This window comes from Typha latifolia, chromosome 12 (assembly GCF_019914945.1).
Source record: "Typha latifolia isolate L0001 chromosome 12, TyphaL0001v2, whole genome shotgun sequence".
NCBI lineage: Eukaryota > Viridiplantae > Streptophyta > Magnoliopsida > Poales > Typhaceae > Typha > Typha latifolia.
Genome location: NC_133097.1, coordinates 1,000,916 through 1,019,428, shown reverse-complemented (window position 1 = coordinate 1,019,428; position 18,513 = coordinate 1,000,916). Strand labels below are relative to the sequence as shown.

At 35.0% G+C, this 18,513-nt stretch overlaps 1 protein-coding gene across 1 annotated transcript; it reads right to left on the bottom strand.

The window, feature by feature from the left end:
* Nucleotides 1–919: 919 nt before the first annotated feature.
* On the bottom strand, nt 920–15,414 carry LOC140798897 (jacalin-related lectin 3-like). Its single transcript, XM_073152980.1, has 5 exons — nt 15,271–15,414; nt 14,993–15,175; nt 2,105–2,392; nt 1,221–1,425; nt 920–1,050 (listed from the first exon to the last, which is right to left on the bottom strand). Exons 1-5 carry the CDS (start codon nt 15,412–15,414, stop codon nt 920–922), a joined length of 951 nt encoding a protein of 316 aa, XP_073009081.1.
* Nucleotides 15,415–18,513: the final 3,099 nt, after the last annotated feature.

Here is an 18,513-nt window from a genome sequence, read left to right as displayed (position 1 = left end):
AGAAGGTATAAGAAAGTAAAAACATTGCAAACAATGTGATATGATTTTTTTTAACTGTTGAAAAACTTTCTTAATTCAGGAAATCGAGGGAAAAAATCACGAATCTGATTAACTTGTTGGATCATAGTAATTGAAATCTTTTTCTTACTCGAACTTTCCATTTTGATGAACTACTTAGTTAAAGTATATTTGTTCATTCTTTGTCCTTAACTCTGCCATGGATCAAACTCACTCTTGCTTCTAGTGTCAATGTAGGTGTTGATGTAAACCACTTCAATTTGGCTCTTTCGATGCTTTTAAATCATCTTCTATTAAAGTTGAAGCACTCGGACATATTTTTATAACTCTCCTCACAATTCATAAGAAATATGTTGTGTGATGGAAATGATTTACAAAGTTTGGATCACTTCATCTAAGCATCTAAATCAAGCTTCCTACCAGGAGAGTCCACTAAAGAAAATATCAAGTTTGGATATGTTTTAAGCTTTCCTTAGCTGTTAGGTGACGATTAGTTCGAACCAATTTGTGTTATTTATTCGGGATTAGATTAATCTCTGGGATTTCTCTACTTTTGGCATCATATTTGTGATTTTCTCTATTTGGATTGCATTTGTCCATTACCATTTTGTCGAGACTATTAGTGTTTGATTAGGGATTCGCTTCCGCTACCCTATTCTGCACAACGGTCTGCATTCTAAGGCTTTAACAAATCTTAGAGAAGAAACATAAAGAGAGACGAGGAAGATGACTGGCAATCTCTATGGCGAAGCCAAGAATAATACAAAATAAGATAAAACACAGGCAGATAAACAAACACCCAACCACCATTAGGAGAGGAGGCCACAACAACCAGTGAAAAGAGGACCACAAGCACAGCAAGAGACACGTACGCATTGTTCACAACACCACTAGGGCCGCCTCACGAAGGTGCCAATTGCATCGATATATTTTCCAGACCGTACATGAAAGCCAACGATTTGACCATTGCCAGCAGGAAGAGAAAACGAAGTTCCTTCTTGGCGTCCATACGGACCATAAGTGTGACGATTGCTGACAAAAGTAAGTGATCTTATGAGTAACCAATCCTGAAATTTGCCATAATGGCCTTCTACGGATATTAGGTGTTCATCTGGTCAGAGATTAATCTGCATGCAGAAAGAAGGAATTCCCATGCACCTTAGTAATTGAAAAGTTAGATGTATATATAATATATCCAGTACTGGTGATTACCTCAGTGAATCCGCCACCACTTCCTCCCCACATTGGAGTCCATTCAGGCTGCCCATTGCGTTCAAACATAATGCGAATAGCATCAATAGCTGCTCCATGGCGGACTATCAACTTGTTTATGCGACTAACTCCGTCAACGTTCATTTCCCTTGCACCGCCTCCGGATCCGCCACTAGGACCCATCTTGGATATCGCCTGTATAGATACATAAGCACTCAATATTTATTAATGATCAAAGACGGTACTAAGGATTAGAACTCACCATTGCGATCGAGCTAGAAGTTGGAGATGCAAAGTAGAGAAGATGGGATTGGGATTCTTTGACTGTGGAAAGATCGCCGGTAGTGGGTGGATATATAGAGAGAGAGGAAGGTGGTTTTGTTGTATCATATGTACAAGTTGGGCAAGGATCTATCATCTATGTTGAGCAGCTAAGCGTTTCAAGTACGCATTAAAACAGCGAAGACTTGTAAGGGATAAATAATATCTGATTGATGTACAAAATATTCTGTGGGTATTTCCTAAAGCAAAGTCTGGGTGACAAGCTGTTTTAGGAGACTAAAAAATGATATAGAATATTATTGTGAAAATCCTATGGAAAAATTATACAGGGAAGACTCATGAAGGGGTCCAGAAGAGTTTGGCCTTGATCCAATAATCTCCAATTGGCACAATATGTTCTTGGTACATTTTCTTTCATTTGTTATTTCTTTGTTGAAACATATATAAATTTAGTTATCCAACATCTTCACAACAATCCATATAAAAGTCAAATGGCTCTTTTAGTCCTCTATTGATTAAATGATAGAAATTACCCGGTTAAACTAGTCTTTAACTATTTTGGAATTTTTCATGCAAATAGTATTAAACTTACTTCGAAGAGCTTTGATGCCATACCATCTTCACCTTCTCCTCTCTTTTGTAATATACTGAGTGTATCCCATGCTTTTTTCACCGTCGACACGGTCGATATCCGTTTAAAGATTGTCTCGCCCATTGCTTGATAAATGAAGAATAATGTCTTCTTATCCTTTTCGCGAGTCTTTTTCAACTCATTGAGTTGTTGTAGTGTGAGCATCGTCACATTCACCGGCTGAACATAGTCATTCTCCATGATATCCCATAGATCTTGGGATCCATAGAGAACCTTCTTTTGGATACTCTATTAAATTGTAATTCTTCCCAGTGAAACAAAGAAGTTAGAGTTGCAATAAATTATTGGAAACTATGGTACTTCAAGAAAAGCTAGCTTCGATACTAAATTGTTATGATATGGTGGTAGAAAAATTTAGAAAAAAAAATTGTTCTCTTAATACATAACACAAGATAAAGTGGATAAAAACTTAAGTTTTCTTACTTCACTTGCATGCCATTCCATAAAATGAGATCACACACACACATATATATACATAGTGACTTATATGACTCTTAATTGTATTATATAACTCTTCGTTTTCCAATTTCTAGATAACTCAAAAGGTAATTCTAAAGTATAGAGAATACTACAAGTCACCTCTAAATTAAAATATCAATTATTCTTGAATTCTGCACTAGCCGATTAATTTAATTGACCAGTTAAATAGGGTCGCTTAATATTACAACAATTTGAAGTCTACATGCTAAATTTCTAAAATCTGAAGTTGTATTGATGAAAATATTAATTACTGAAAATATGAAAGTTAATCGTGGTGAAATATGAAGTTATGCAAAATGATTTACATTATCTCAAATCTGCAGATCAGTGATTGTTTTGTGAAGTAGAGCCCAATTGAGATTTTTTTGGAAAGTTGAGTAATAGTCGGATTTCATCAAAAATATTTCTTGAATATTAGGAGGTTTATTGAATATTTGTATCACTCAGTTTTGCAAGAATATAAAATGCTGAATTCTGCGTGTTTGACTTGAGAAAATCGATTTGAGGATTGTATTGTGTTACGAACCGGCCTAATCCGATTTGCAACGGTTCTAAAACTTAGATCCTAGCTTGATAGCTCTCAAATGGCTAGATGGATACTAGGGTTAGTTCTTGGTGTGAAGGTGGAGAAATTGTTATGGAAGAGGGTGGTTAGAGGCTGAAAGAGGCAGACCAAAGACTTGGGCGGAGGAAGAAAAGAGGTGGGAAAAAACGCCAATGGTTAGAGACAAGAGAGAAGGAGACAAGGCTAAAGCTAATTCCAATAACAAGATATGATTTCAATTAGGATTTCCTCCACATATATCTAGAGGCTCACCCTAAGGACTCCTTAATTAACATAAAAATACTCCAAATAACCCTAGCAATCCCTAACTTAACCCACACTTTCGCCACGGTGCGTTCAAACGCGCCCGATTGCGTTCGAACGCGAAATTTCCTTTCTTTGTCGATGTGAACATGATGTAGGCGTTCAAACGCGCTCGTTTCTGTTCGAATGCGCCAATTCCGTCCTCTATCGATGCGAACGTGATGCAGGCGTTCGAACCACCCCGTTCGAACGCAGTCCTTGCGTTCAAACGCACCTTGGCAAAAATAGATTTTATTAATTCTACTTACTCAACTAGATAAATAAGCTCATTCTCATGAACCCAATGTCACGCGTGGAGCCAATATGGATCGAATTATATCATATTGCATATCATTTTGTCAAATCAATATTTTTTTTGCAAAAAAAATTAGATTTAAAGCAAAAACATATATATCTTGATCCTACTAATATTGTATTTAGTACTTCTAGCCCGTTCACTCCTTTTTCACGTCTAGAATAGGGAGGAATACAAATAATAAAATCTAATTTGTTATTCCTAAAATGATGATTTTCTTCTAGGAATAGCTATTCATATATTTATTTGTATTCTAGAATAAATGTATAATAATTATGTTTAATGTGATATAAAGTAAAGGTAAAGAAGGAAAATTACTAAAATGCCCTTCAATTTGATTTAAAGTATATTGAAGGAAAAGATGGTAAATAAATTAATATATTTTATGTATGTAATGCTTAAAGTTACGTATACAATGCTAGGCTAAATCATTATATATGCAATCTAGGAAGATAGATATGTAATGCAATAGAATGCAATGTTAGAGAGATGATATGCAATAGTTGAATAAAATGATAAGCAGATAAATTAACAATGTAATGCAATATATATTTTAATTTTATAAAATATTAGTATATTGATATTTATATTTTTTTACATTTAATCCTAAATATTTTATAGACAAAAATAATATTTTATTATTAATAATATTTTAAATATTATTATATTTTATAGGCCAAAAATAATAAAATTTTTATTTTACATGTATTAGTAATCTTTGCAAAATGAGATTATTTATAATATTAAAATATTTACACTTTCATATATTTTGTTTTAGCTTAAAACATGAAATTATTAATAATATTATATTAATTTTTTCCTAAATTTATAATTTCATTATTTAAAAAATATTTAATCCGGTTAATACGTAGTTTAAGTAGTAAGTATATTATTTTATTTATGAGTTAATATTTAATTCAATAAAATAGTAGTTTATTAATATTATATTTTTAATGTTATTAGTACATATAAAAATTATTTTAACAATAATATAAATTAGAAAAAATTAAATACTATATTATTAAGATATTTATACAATTTATATTTAATATTTAAATATAAAAAATTTAAATAATATTTAATAATATTATTAATATGCAATGCAATTTTAGAGAAATAAATACGCAATGCAACATAATGCTAGAAAATAGATACTTAATGTAATGCAATGTTAGGGAGATACATATGCAATGCAATGTTATAAAAATAAATATGTAATGCAATATAATTTGAATATAATTTAATATTATAAAATAATAGTTTATATTAAAAATAATGGTTTATTAATTTTTATCTTTTTTTACATTTAATCATAATATTTTATAGTCGAAAATAATATTTTATTATTATAATATTTTAAATATTATTATATTTTATAATATTTTAAATATTATTATATTTTATAATATTTTAAATATTATTATATTTTATAATATTTTAAATATTATTATATTTTATAAGATTTTAAATATTATTATGTTTCGTACTCGAAAATAATAAAATTTTATTTTAGATGGAACATATATTTTTAATAATCATTCCAAAATAAGATAATTAATAATAATAAAATATTTACACATTCATATTTTATTTTAGCTAAAACAGAGATTACTAATAATATTATATTTTTTTCCAAAATTTCTAATATTATCATTTTAAAGAAAGAAAATTTTAATTAAATTAATGCATAGTTTAAATAGTAAATATATTATTTAATCTCTGAGTTAATATTTAATTTGATAAAATATTAGTTTATTAATATTATATTTTTTATGTTATTAGTACATCTAAAAATTATCTCAATAATAATATAATTTAGAAAAAAATTATTATATCAATCCAAGACCGGTGGTGGTGGAACCCGAGAGGCGTGCGGCATTGGTGCGCTTCGTTGATGAAGAGGATTGGCACTTAGATAATGATGTTGATCCCTTTGAAGATGGTGATGGACGTGCTCGAGGATTTAGAGAAGGGGATCAACAAGCACAAAGGTTCAGACCTAAACTATGGATCTTTCACGAATCCGACAATGCCATCCAAGGGAGAACTGCACGCTTGGACTTCCTAAAATTCTAAGGTAGTGATCCGATAGATTGGGTGTTTCAAGTGAAACAATACTTTAATTGTCAAGGGACAACGGACGATGCAAAGGTCTAGATCGCAAGCTTTCACCTACAAGGAACGGCATTGCATTGGTATAGATCAGCTATTCGTGATGGAGGATTTATCGGTTGGACTGACTTTTGTAGGAGCATTACGTGCAGATTTAGCATAGTGGTATATGAAGATTTTGCTACCACATTAAGCAAGATGGTTCAGAAGACGACCGTATTAGAGTATCAAGCAGAATTTGAAAGAGTTAGTAGTCATTGTGAGCCACCTTGGCCCAAACCAAAATTGATGAACACATTCGTTTTAGGGCTGCAGGAGGAGATATAAGCGGATGTTCGTGCTCTTTATCCTACCACTCTTGAGAAGACCTTTAAGAAGATCGTGAGGATGGAGCAAAAGCATAAGGCTCTCAAGATGGCAGCGAAAATAAGTTGGGGCAACCGAGATAGGCGGTTTGCACCAAGAACGTCGGCTAGAAATTTTGTGGGTTCAAAAACAGCGGCTGCTAGTACTAGATCACAACCACCTTTGAGACCTTCTTCCGATGTTAGAGAAGGCACAAGACTCCCCGTTCGAACTCTCACACCTGCCCAAGTGGAGGAGTGAAGAGCGAAGAGCCTTTGTTTTCGATGCGATGAATGTTTCAGCCCCGATTAGTGAGTAAGTTGGGCTTGGATGCTGAACCGACCGCGGGGTTTGACGTTGCTATAGAAGATGGCACGAAGCTTAGGGCGGAGAGCTTGTGTCGCCGGGTCGGTATACGAGTGCAAGGACACGACATCATTGTGGATTTGTATCCGTTGGTGCTGCGAGGAGCGAACATTGTATTTCACACTCAGTGGTTGCAAAGCTTGGGCCCTGTCACTTTTGATTTCCGAAGCATGTGAATGAAATTTAAGCAAGAAAATAAAGATGTGCGGCTTGATGGCGTTCGATCTCCGTTGATTCCAACGATGCATCTGATGGTGGGGTTGCCTTGTGCGAGTGATTTGGCCTATCTTCTTTAGTTAGGACCAGCAAGAGATGAGCCTCAAATGAGTCTAGGTACTACTATTAAATTATTTAATTTATTAGGTAAATTTGCTGGACTGTTTGAGGAACCAAAGGAGTTGCCACCAAGGCGAACGACAGACCATCGCATAGAGATTGTACCCAGGGTTGCACCGGCGAATGTGAGGCCATATCGGTAATTACATATGCAAATGGAAGTTATCTCTAAGATGGTAGCCGAGATATTGGAGTAAGGCCTCATACAACCAAGTCATAGCTCTTACTCATCGCTCGTGCTATTGGTGTGAAAGAAGGATGGGACGTGGCGTTTTTGTGTCGACTACCGAGCACTAAACGCTATCACCGTTAATGATCGGTATCCCATTCCAGTCATAGAGGAGCTGCTGGACAAGCTTGCAGCGGCGACCATATTTAGCGAGCTTAACTTGAGCGTCTGTTATCATCAAATTAGAGTTCACTTGGCGGATATGCACAAGACTTCATTTCGAATTCTACACGGGCACTACGAGTTTCGGGTGATGCCCTTTAGTCTCACCAATGCTCCAATTACTTTTAAGGCCTCATAAATAATATTTTTTGGCCTCTACTATGAAGATATGTCTTGGTATTCTTTGATGATATTTTAGTGTATAGTAGGACTGAAAAGGAGCATTGGCGGCATTTGGGGGATGTGCTGAATTTGTTGAAGCAAAACCAGCTGATGACTAAGAAGTCTAAGTGCCTATGGGGAGTATTTAGGCCACATCATCTCAGCAGAAGGAGTGGCAGCGGATCCTCAAAAGGTAGCATGCATGACTGCTTGGTCGATCCCTACTACCACCGCAGGATTGCGAGGATTCTTGGGGCTGACCAGATATTATCGCCGCTTTATCACCGGGTATGGCAAGATCGCTGCTCCTCTCACTTTTTTGCTGAGGAAGGACTCTTTAACATAGACAAATGAAGCCACTACAACCATTGAAAAACTAAAAACAGCAATGACAATGGCGCCTGTTCTAGCTCTACCGGACTTCACCAAAGAGTTCGTTGTGAAATGTGATGTGTCGGGAGTTGACATAGGAGCTGTACTAATATAAGGAAGACATCCCATAGCCTTTCTTAGCAAGGCCTTATCACAAAAATCCCAATAATTATTGACCTACGAAAGAAAGATGTTGGTAATTCTGCATGTAGTGACAAAGTAGAGACCTTATTTGATCGGTAGGCGATTCATTATCCGAACTGATCAAAGGAGCCTTCCATACTTTATGGGACATCGTATTCACAATCCGGCACAGCAAAGATGGGTCAAAAAATTATTGGGGTATGATTATGAAATTCAATACAAGAAATGAATGGAAAATAGAGCGGCGGATGCACTATCACGCCAACCCGATACTGCCGAGCTTGCAGCCTATTCTTCTCCTACTTTTCATTTTTTTGACGAGCTGAGGTATGCATGTACATCTGACCCAGATGTTTTGAGATTATTATAGGAGGTGTTGGATGATCCGCCGCGCCATCCAGAGTTGGAGAATCGAGGCGGTTTGCTGCTGGACCGCGGATGCATTCGGGTGCCCGCAAATGATGGATTGCGGCAGAAATTGTTGGAGCACTTCCACCAAACTCCAGAGGCTGGACATAAGGGTGTCTTGAGGACTTATTGGAGGATATCTCAGAGTTGCATGTGACCAAGATTTAGGCGAGATGTGAGGAGTTTTGTCCATACTTGCGAAGTATGTCAAAGAGCTAAGGCAACCACATTAAAACCAGTCGAATTACTATAGCATCTACCGATACCAGACCATGTTTGGGAAGACATTTCTATATATTTCATAGAAGGTCTTCCATTGGTACGTGGTTATTTTATCATTCTTATGGTGGTTCATAGATTGAGCAAATATGTGCAATTTCCTACATTGTCACATCAATTTTCAGTCAAATTAATGGCTAAAATTTTTGTTAGAGATGTTGCTCGGTTACATGGCATGCCACGCACGATTGTCTCTAATTGTGATCGTGTATTTATAAGTGAATTTTGGATAAAGTTTTTCAAATTACAGGGGACTCAATTGAACTTCAGTTCGGCCTACCATCCACAGACGGGTGGCCAAACCGAGGTGGTCAATCGAGGCATTAAGCAATACTTGAGGTGCTTTGTTGGAGAGATGTCGAGATGATGGTTGGGGTTCTTACCATGGGCGGATTGGTCTTGCAACACCGCCTACCATAGCAGCATTACGCTATGGGCACACGGCTCCAACATTACGCGCTTATGACCTAGTGGCATATGTAGATTGAACGGAGGTAGACTTAGCTTTAATGGATAGAGACACCACATTGAGGAGGTCGCGTGCCCATCTTAGACTTGCTCAAAACTGCATGAAGCAAGTTTATGATCGCAACCAAAGAGAGCAAGAGTTCGACATCGACAGTTCGGTGTTCGTGAGGGTGCAACTATATCGATAGGTGACCTTGCGTCCGATGTGAAATCAGAAGTTAGCACATCGCTACTTTGGTCTATTTTGAGTGTTAGAGCGTATTGGTCCGATTGCGTATCATTTGGAGCTGTCGGAGGGGTCGAGAGTACATCCTGTCTTCCATAATTCATTGCTGAGGGAGCAGATTGGTGATCATTAGGTCGTTGGATCTATTCTACTAGAGCCATTAGAGCAGACAAAGATCATACAGCCAGTTCGTGTACTTGCTAGGCGTCGACGACGTCATAGTACCGGATTAGAGATGGAGGTCTTAGTCTAGTGTTGGAGACGGACATTTTGGAGCGTTTCCCTAACTTTACACCTTGAGGACAAGGTGGGGGGAGGGTGGTGGGCTGATATACCTTGTTAGTGTAACGCCCCCGCTCGGCACGGGCACGTACATGCCCATGCGGCCACACGGCACACGCGGCGCACGCGACAGGACGGGCAAGGCCCGTCACGCACAGATACTCTCCTATACACATGCAATCATGAAATCATCAAATACTACCTGCTAATATATCCATGCTCACATAATCCAACACCAAAAAAAAATATACTATTAACCAATTAAACCTATTAACATATGAATATTCCAGTCCACAATAATATACATTAGACCATTAAATAATCTGGCAGGACCCACACAGGCCACAACAAACTATCAAGATACAACTAAAATAACTAACACAATAGTATACTATGATTCGACTTGTAATATCTAAATCATCGTCTAATACAAAAGAGTACAAATATCAAATACTAGTACAACTCAATATTTGGTTAAACTATCATCTATGCCGTCTCACATCTATAGCTCACCTCATCATCGTTCTAAAATATCTTCTCAAGATATCTCAAGTCGCTATCACGTACCACATATCTGAGAGGGTTAGAAAAGAAATAAAGAGAGTCATGAGCAAAAGGCTCAGTGAATAGACATTATCCTGAATCAGTAATGCCAAACAGAGAATAAATCATGTACTCGATAATATGAATCAGAAAGCAGCATGATGCCATGTATGAACATGTATATATGTATCCTCAATGACATATATATGAATGAAATCAATTCTCATGAATGAGCATATTATATCCTCAACCAAAAATATATCACATGATGAAATTACCATATAACATCACCGAATATAACAACATATCATGTATAACAATTATGATCCAATGATACTAGTCACATCAATGATGATGCATAATGCATGCCAACCACTAGATAATTGTATATATTAGAGCCAGATATTATCCACATATCTCTCAGTATCACAATCATCTGCCTTAACTCTAAATATCATCCACCATGCTGGACTACAGTACTCAGCCCCAAACTCAATACACAACATGTCACAAGCTCAGAGCATACCCTGTCATACGCTAAGAGTATCTCTTTAAATAAATCATACCCTGCCATACGCTAAGGGTATCTCTATAAATAAATCATACCCTGCCATACGCTAAGGGTATCTCAGAAGAAAGTAATCATACCCTGCCATACACTAAGGGTATATCAATAATAGTTGTACCCTATCATACGCTAAGAGTACAACCATCAGCCATCACCATACTCTGCCATACACTAAGAGTATGTCCAGTACCAGTCCGATTACATATGTACTTTTATGATTTCCTATATATGATAAATCATATGCATATATATCCAGTATGACAATAAATCATGCAACTCAGGAATTTAGGTGGTAGAGAAGCCAAGAGAAAAATTATGCAATGCCGACTCTAACCATATATCTAACACATGTATACTTTTGCTAGTCTATCACATGCATACTCATGATAGAGATCATCCCGACATAAAAACCATAACAGTATAATCATCTCTATATATCACCAATGTACTCATATCTCAGATCAGCCTAATCAAATGCATGATAAAATATGCTTGACTGAAATCATCTCTATATAAAGTTATATAATCATGCTGGAGACCAAAATATGCGTGTACATAAGATATAATATATCCTAATTTGATAAAGACGTCTAGAGGATAAGACTACTCACCATCTGATCAGAAGACACAAACCACGCATCTCTCACGTCCATCAGTTAACCGAGTGACACTCATCGCTAGCAAAGTCCACGGGGTCTCAAATAAGGGGTTCGGGATCTAAAAATATTTAAGTAGCAAGAAGTTAGTCGTTCATCTAATTAAAATCCGTTCATGTAAAATATAATAATTTATTAGATTTTAGAATTTCTACTTATCTTTATAACTAGCTAGATTTATTAGATTTTAGAGTCTTTTCTTATTGCATTAGTTATTTATTTTCATTAAAATAAATTTTCTATAGGTCGCGTTCGAACGTGGAAGGGTCACATTCGAACGCCGCGTTCGAATGCGGTCAAGCGCGTTCGAATGCCTGCATCAGGTTCGCAAAAATAAAGAACGTCTTTTGTGCGTTCGAACGCGATCGGGCACATTCGAACGTGATTGGCGAGAGTCCACTACAATTTGGGTTAATAATTATTATTTTGGCTTGTTAGCTAGCCTCTATAAGGTATGGATGGCAGCCAAAATTATTATGCTATTGGAATATTGATTTTTTTGCCTCTCTATCTTCTCTCTAGTCTCTCTACCCTAATTTTCCTCCTCCCTTTTCACCAACCTACCACCTCTACCGTTGGCAAAGTCTCTCCGGACTTCTAATCTCCCTCGTCTTTCGAGTCCTCCCTCTTCCTTGGAATCTCGACCACTTCTTTCCCTTCGTCTTTATCCCTTAAACAACATCAATTATCCACCCTCATCTCGATTATATCCATAACCCTAATATCCACTCCACCCATCACCACCACCATCATCCACACTATATAGTATTTTCTTCCTAGTTACAGTTCAAATCTGTGAAGGGCGTAAATACAAAAAAACGTAGATCAGTGAGTTACGGATCGATCCCACTTGGTTTTGTAATTTTCTAACTACAGAAGAATATTTGATGAATAATTTTCTTCGGTTGCGCGAACTGATTCCTACAATAAATCCAGATCTTGAAAGAATCATTCTGTAACTTATCATGTTCACACGCATGGATGTTGGTTGACTCGGCCGCCCCAAGGGAATCAGCCTTTTAGTTAGGGTTTTTGTGGATTGAGTCTTCCCTTATCAGTGTGCTCTCCATTGATCTCCTTGTTGATGCCATCTTTCTTGTCTCCACCATTAATAAAGGTCCGAGGTTTTCTGGGCTCTGATACCAAATTGATTGCATGAAGTAGTCCACGCAATCGAGGAAAAATATTCACCAAATATTCTCTCGTAGTTAGAAAATTATGAAACTAAGGTTGATCGATCCTGATCTACGTTTTTCGTATTTACGCCCTTCGTAGATTCAAACTGAAACTGTAACGAAAATACGATAGAGTGGGGATGATGGTGATGGTAACGGGTGGAGTGGATGTTAGAGTTGTGGATGATAATAGAGATGAGGGTGGATGGTTGAGGTAGTTTAAGGGATAAGGACAAAGGGAAAGAAGTGGTAAAGATCCCAAGGAGAAAGGAGAACTCGATTGACGAGGGAGATTAGAAGATAGATGAAACCTTGCCAATGGTAGAGGTGGCTGGTTGGTGAAGAGGGAGGAGGAAAATTAGGGTAAAGAGACTAGAGAGAGGATAGATGATAGAAAGTAATATTCATTTATCATTATGATTTTGGCTGTTATCCACACTTTTATATAGGCTAGCCAACAAGCTAAAATAATAATTATTAACCCTAATTCTAGTGGACTCCCACAGATCGCGTTTGAATGGGGTCGACCGCATTCAAACGCACAAAAGACGTTCTCTGTTGATACGAACTGATGCAGGTGTTCGTACACGGGCGTTCGAACACACCCGACCACGTTCAAATGTATATTTCGTGTTCTCTGTTTTTGCGAACTGATGTAGGCGTTCGCAAAGGCTTTCATAAGGTTAGATAAACTAATTTAGGTAGAGGAGATATTTGGTATTCCACGGCTCTACTTCAACGTGTGGGAACCTCATTGTATTTATAAAGATGATCCATTACAATGCAGATACTATATAACAAATAAATATGACAATTCAAATATTTAACAAATGATTCCTTAATTCTTAGACTTAGTTTGGCTTCTGGTGTGTATCCATATTATTCCTCATTCTTTGTCCTTAAATTGATATGGATCAAATTCGCTCTTGCTCTTCGTGTCAATGTAGATGTCGATGTAGACAACCCGGTTCAGCACTTTTAGATTATTCTCTATTGAAGCTCAAGCATTCAACATATATCTATCACTCTCCTTGCAATTGATAGGAAATACGCTTCGTGATGAAGATGATTTACAGAAAGCTCTCTCAAGTTAGATCACTTCCTCTAAACCTCTAGATTAGAGCTGACAAATATTTTGTTTGGTATTAATAGAGTCTACAAAAAGAAATAGTAAGTTTAGATATGTTTCAGTCTTTCATTAGTTATTTTGTGCAATTGATTCGAACTAATTTGAGTTATATTCACACTGAAGTTATGTTCCTGGTGTTACAGGAAAAAAAAAACTATGTTGTGCAATTCAAATTGTTTGAAATCGGCTTGAATCAATACCATATCATATACTGGTTTTACTATAGCAAAGGCTAAATTTGAGTTTTTTTTTATTTGAAATTGCTTATTTTCAATTTTCTTCACTTATATACTTCTTCCACTAGTTTTGTGTTCACAAACCTATCATTACATAGAATCGCACTAATATTCTCCTTATTTTCTTTCTATTAAAGGTTAAGAGAGCATGTCTTGATACCTAACTGAAGTGGATGCCACGATGTTGCACGTAAACTAATCTTAGCTCTTGCAAAGAATACTTCAAAGGATCCATAATACTATAACCTAATTTTTAGATTACATTATATATATATCCTGTAAGAGAAGGCAATAATGTGAAAATCCCGGCAAGGATATGAAAGTTTAATATTCTCCATTGTATAATCCAATTAAGGTCCAAATAAATGTCTAATAAGAGCAATAATTGATGATACAAAGCTCTATTCCGATTATTATTTTTATATATATATATGAATTGAACAATTGTTAATTTAGAGTTTTCTGAGAGAGAGTCTTAATTTATTTGCTTTAAGCAAGTTAAAATTTGATACATAAGAAAGAAAGAGGAAGGCGACAACCATAAGTAGAAGCCTTATACTTAGCTGAAACACAAACCGAACAACAAAGAGTATAGTGTCAAGTAAATAATAACAGACATAAGTACTGATGAAAATAAAGCAATGGAGGAGAAGGGCAACTAGGTCTCCTTCTTGGCGATCAATGACACCAAGAGGTTTAAAAGAAGGCATTGGTATTCTGCAACTCCATCAAGACTAGGGAAAACCAGACTCCAATGACCTGCAAGACCCTAAATCACTGCTATAGAACCTTAGAGAAGAAACATAAAGAGAGACGAGAGAGATGACTAGCGAACTTTGTGGCCAAGCCAAAAAACAAGACAAAATAAGATTAAACATGCACCCAATCATCAAAAGGAGAGCGAAACACAACAAAAGACGATTCACCTGACCACTAGGGTCGCCTCACGAAGGTGCCAATTGCATCGAGATATTTTCCGTATCGTACGTGAAAGCCAATAATTTGGCCATTATCAGCAGGAAGGGAAAACGGAGTTCCTTCTTGGCAGCCATAAGGACCATAAGTCTCACGATTGCTAGCAAAAGTAAGTAATCTTATCACTAACCAATCCTCAAATTTTCCATAATAACCATCTACGGATATAAGATGTTCATCTGGCCCGAGATTAATCTGCATGCAGAAGTAAGGAATTCCCATGCACCTGAATAAAGAGTTAGACGTCTATGATATATATATATATATATAGCTCCAGTGGTGGTTATTACCTCATTGAATCCACCACCACTTCCTCCCCACATTGGAGTCCATTCAGGCTGCCCATTGCGTTCAAACATAATGCGAATAGCATCAATAGCTTCTCCATGGCGGACTATCAACTTTTTTATACGATTAACTCCGCCAACGTTCATTTGCCTTGCACTGCCTGTGGATTCGCCGCCTAGGACCCATCTTGGACATCGCCTGTATATATACATAATCACTCAATATTAATGATCAAAGATGGTACTGAGAATTAGAACTCACCATTGCGATCGAGCTAGAGGTTGGAGATGCAAAGTAGAGAAGATAGGATTGAGATATCGTATGTACAAGTTTGGGCAATATATTGCTTAGAGAATTACATCTTCATGGAGTGGCAAGGAACCGTGTTGAGCAGCTAAACGTGGCAAGTACGCATTGAATTTTTTTGACAGTGCGAAGACATATATATATATCAGAAAATCTCTGATTGGTATACAATATATTTTGTGGGTATTTCTGAAAGCATAAGTCTGGATGCCAAGCTATTTTTAGGAGGATAAAAATGATATAGAATATTATTGCGAAAATATGATAATATTTTCCTCTGGAGAACTACATAGGGAAGACTTATGAAGGGGTCCAAAAGAGTTTAACCTTAATCCAAAGATCTCCGATTCGAATACAATATATTTGAGGTAAATTTTCTTTCATTTGATTTTTCTTTGCCGAAACATATCTAAAATTAGTTATCCAATATTTTCACAACAATTCATATAAAAGTCAAATGGTCCTATTTTGAAGAATTTGAACTCTTACCATCTTCATCTTCTTCTTTTTTCTTTTGTAAGATACTTTGAGTATATCTCACACTTCTTTCACCGTCCATACAGTCGAGATCCGTTCAAGTATTATCTCGTCAACTGCTTGATAAATAATAAAAAAACAACACTTTCTTATCTATCTTGCGAGTCTCTTTCAGCTCATTAAGTTGTTGTGATGTAAATGTTGTTATTTTCTCCGGCTCATAGTCATTCTCTACGATTTCCTATAGATCTTCGGATTTATAGAGAACCTTTATTTGGATACTCCATTGGTTGTAATTCTTCTTGGTGAAGCGAGGAAATTGGACTTGCAAAAAACTATTAAAAACCATGATATTTCAAAAAAAAAAACTAGCTCTAATACTACTTTGTTATAGGTGAAGGTGGTAGAAAACTAAAACAAGAATATTGTTCTCTTGATACTTAGAACAAGATGAAGTGGATAAAAACTTTGAGTTTTTTCTTACTTTATTTGGATGTCATTCCATAAGATAATACCATATATATAGTGATTTATATGACTCTTAATTATACTATATAATTCTATTTTTCCAACTTCTAGATAACCCAAGGATTGCCATAAGATATAAAGAAGACTAAGTGTCATCTCAAAACTAAAGCACCAATTATTCTTTAAGTTCACAACGGATATCACAACGGATATCAGATAAATTCTCAGGTCGTGAAGCTGCATTCAATATTACATGCTTATGTTAAATTGAGGCATAAATAAAATTATATTTTACCAATGTAAATTATACTTGAAAAAAATAATCAAATGACATAAAATTTACCTGTAGGCTAAATTTTATTTCAATAAGATTCATTCTTCTTTATGATAGAGTTTCTCAAACTATCTTAATTCATAATTTTATGGGTATATTATGAGCATAGTTTGATATATATATATATATATATATATATATATATATATATATATATATATATATATCTTAAATTTTATGATAAAACTATCAAATTATCACTTAATTCATAATTCCTGCGGGTAAGTTATGAATAATTTGATATCCTATCCTAATTAATTATTTAAATATAATAAAATTTCTTATGGGATAAAATTTATTATATTCAAATAATTAATTACAATTAATGTCTAAAATTATTTTATGTGATCTTTAAAACTGTTGAAATATAATTTTATTTAATTATAGATGTTGTGGCTATCGTTTAATTAAATAAAATCATATAATTCAATGTTTTACCATAATATTCTTTATTGTATATATTATGCATGTTATGATAATTTCAAAATTCATCCCAAAATTGCATGTATTAATTTAGAACATAAATATTAATCCATGCAATATATAATGAGCCTAATCGATCAATTTACACAATTTAATTCAACTTAAAATTACATATATTATTCTAAGCATAAATAAATAACATATGCGAGCAATATAAAATAATGCTTAAGAATTAAATTCTATAATTATATAAATCTCAAAACTATTATTTTCCCAAAAAAATTGTATTATCGCAAAATGATGAGAAATATCATTTTGCAAATTTTGGTCATCTTCAATCTTCATCCAGATCACACAAACCTAGTTTAGACCCAGAAATTCCATCACCACAACTTGGCATAAATTCAATATTTTGATGCAAAAAACTTCTTCCCTATTTTTTAAAAAATTAAACACAGAATATTTAAAAAATCAATATCTTAAGGATTTCTAACTTTATTTTTTGCATCAAAAACAACTTAAAAGGAAACTTTAATTTATGACAAAAATCTTGGCCGCAAATAAAGAAGAGCATAGAGATTATTCATAAACACCAAGGCAGAGATTAAAAAGTGCTCTGATACCAAATGTTAAAATAAAAGAATACAATCCAAAATACGGAATTAAATTCTATAAAGGATTGAAAACTAAACTCTCAAAAGATCATCATACCTTCAACCATTTGTGTTCAAATTCACACTTCAAAACTTATAATTTTTCTCACGTTAGCTTTGGATCTTCTAAGCTCTCAAACACTCTAATTTGATGATGTGACTTTTCTGAATTGAGTAAATAAGCTTAGGGACCAAATCCACTATATATAGCCTAGCTCCCATCAAGCTTTATGGTTATGAGTTACCATATTGAAAATAAACGTTTATCTCATGAGAAAACTTTTATCTTAATTAATAAGAAAACTTTTATCTCAAACAATGAGAAAACCTTCATCTAATCAATGAGAAAACATTCTAACCATTATGAATGTTAGTACTAAGAGAGGGAAATGTTTGGACCATAATAAATTGGGTTAAAAGAAAAAGGGTAACAATATCATTATTCATCAATCGCTAAAGAAAGGAAAATAATTTTTAGGAAAACCTACATTTCAAACCCATTTTATCACAATTAATTTACTATCCACATCTTTTATTTTTAATATTTACCAATGGAGTCTTATGATCTGAACATTATTCTTAGA

Coding starts and splice junctions, on each gene's coding strand:
- LOC140798897 (XM_073152980.1), bottom strand. CDS start 15,414: ATGAACGTTGGCGGAGTTAATCGTATAAAAAAGTTGATAGTCCGCCAT. Junction 15,176..15,270: donor GTGGTGGTGGATTCAATGAG/GTAATAACCACC, acceptor TTCTGCATGCAG/ATTAATCTCGGGCCAGATGA. Junction 1,051..1,220: donor ATTCACTGAGGTAATCACCA/GTACTGGATATA, acceptor TACTTTTGTCAG/CAATCGTCACACTTATGGTC.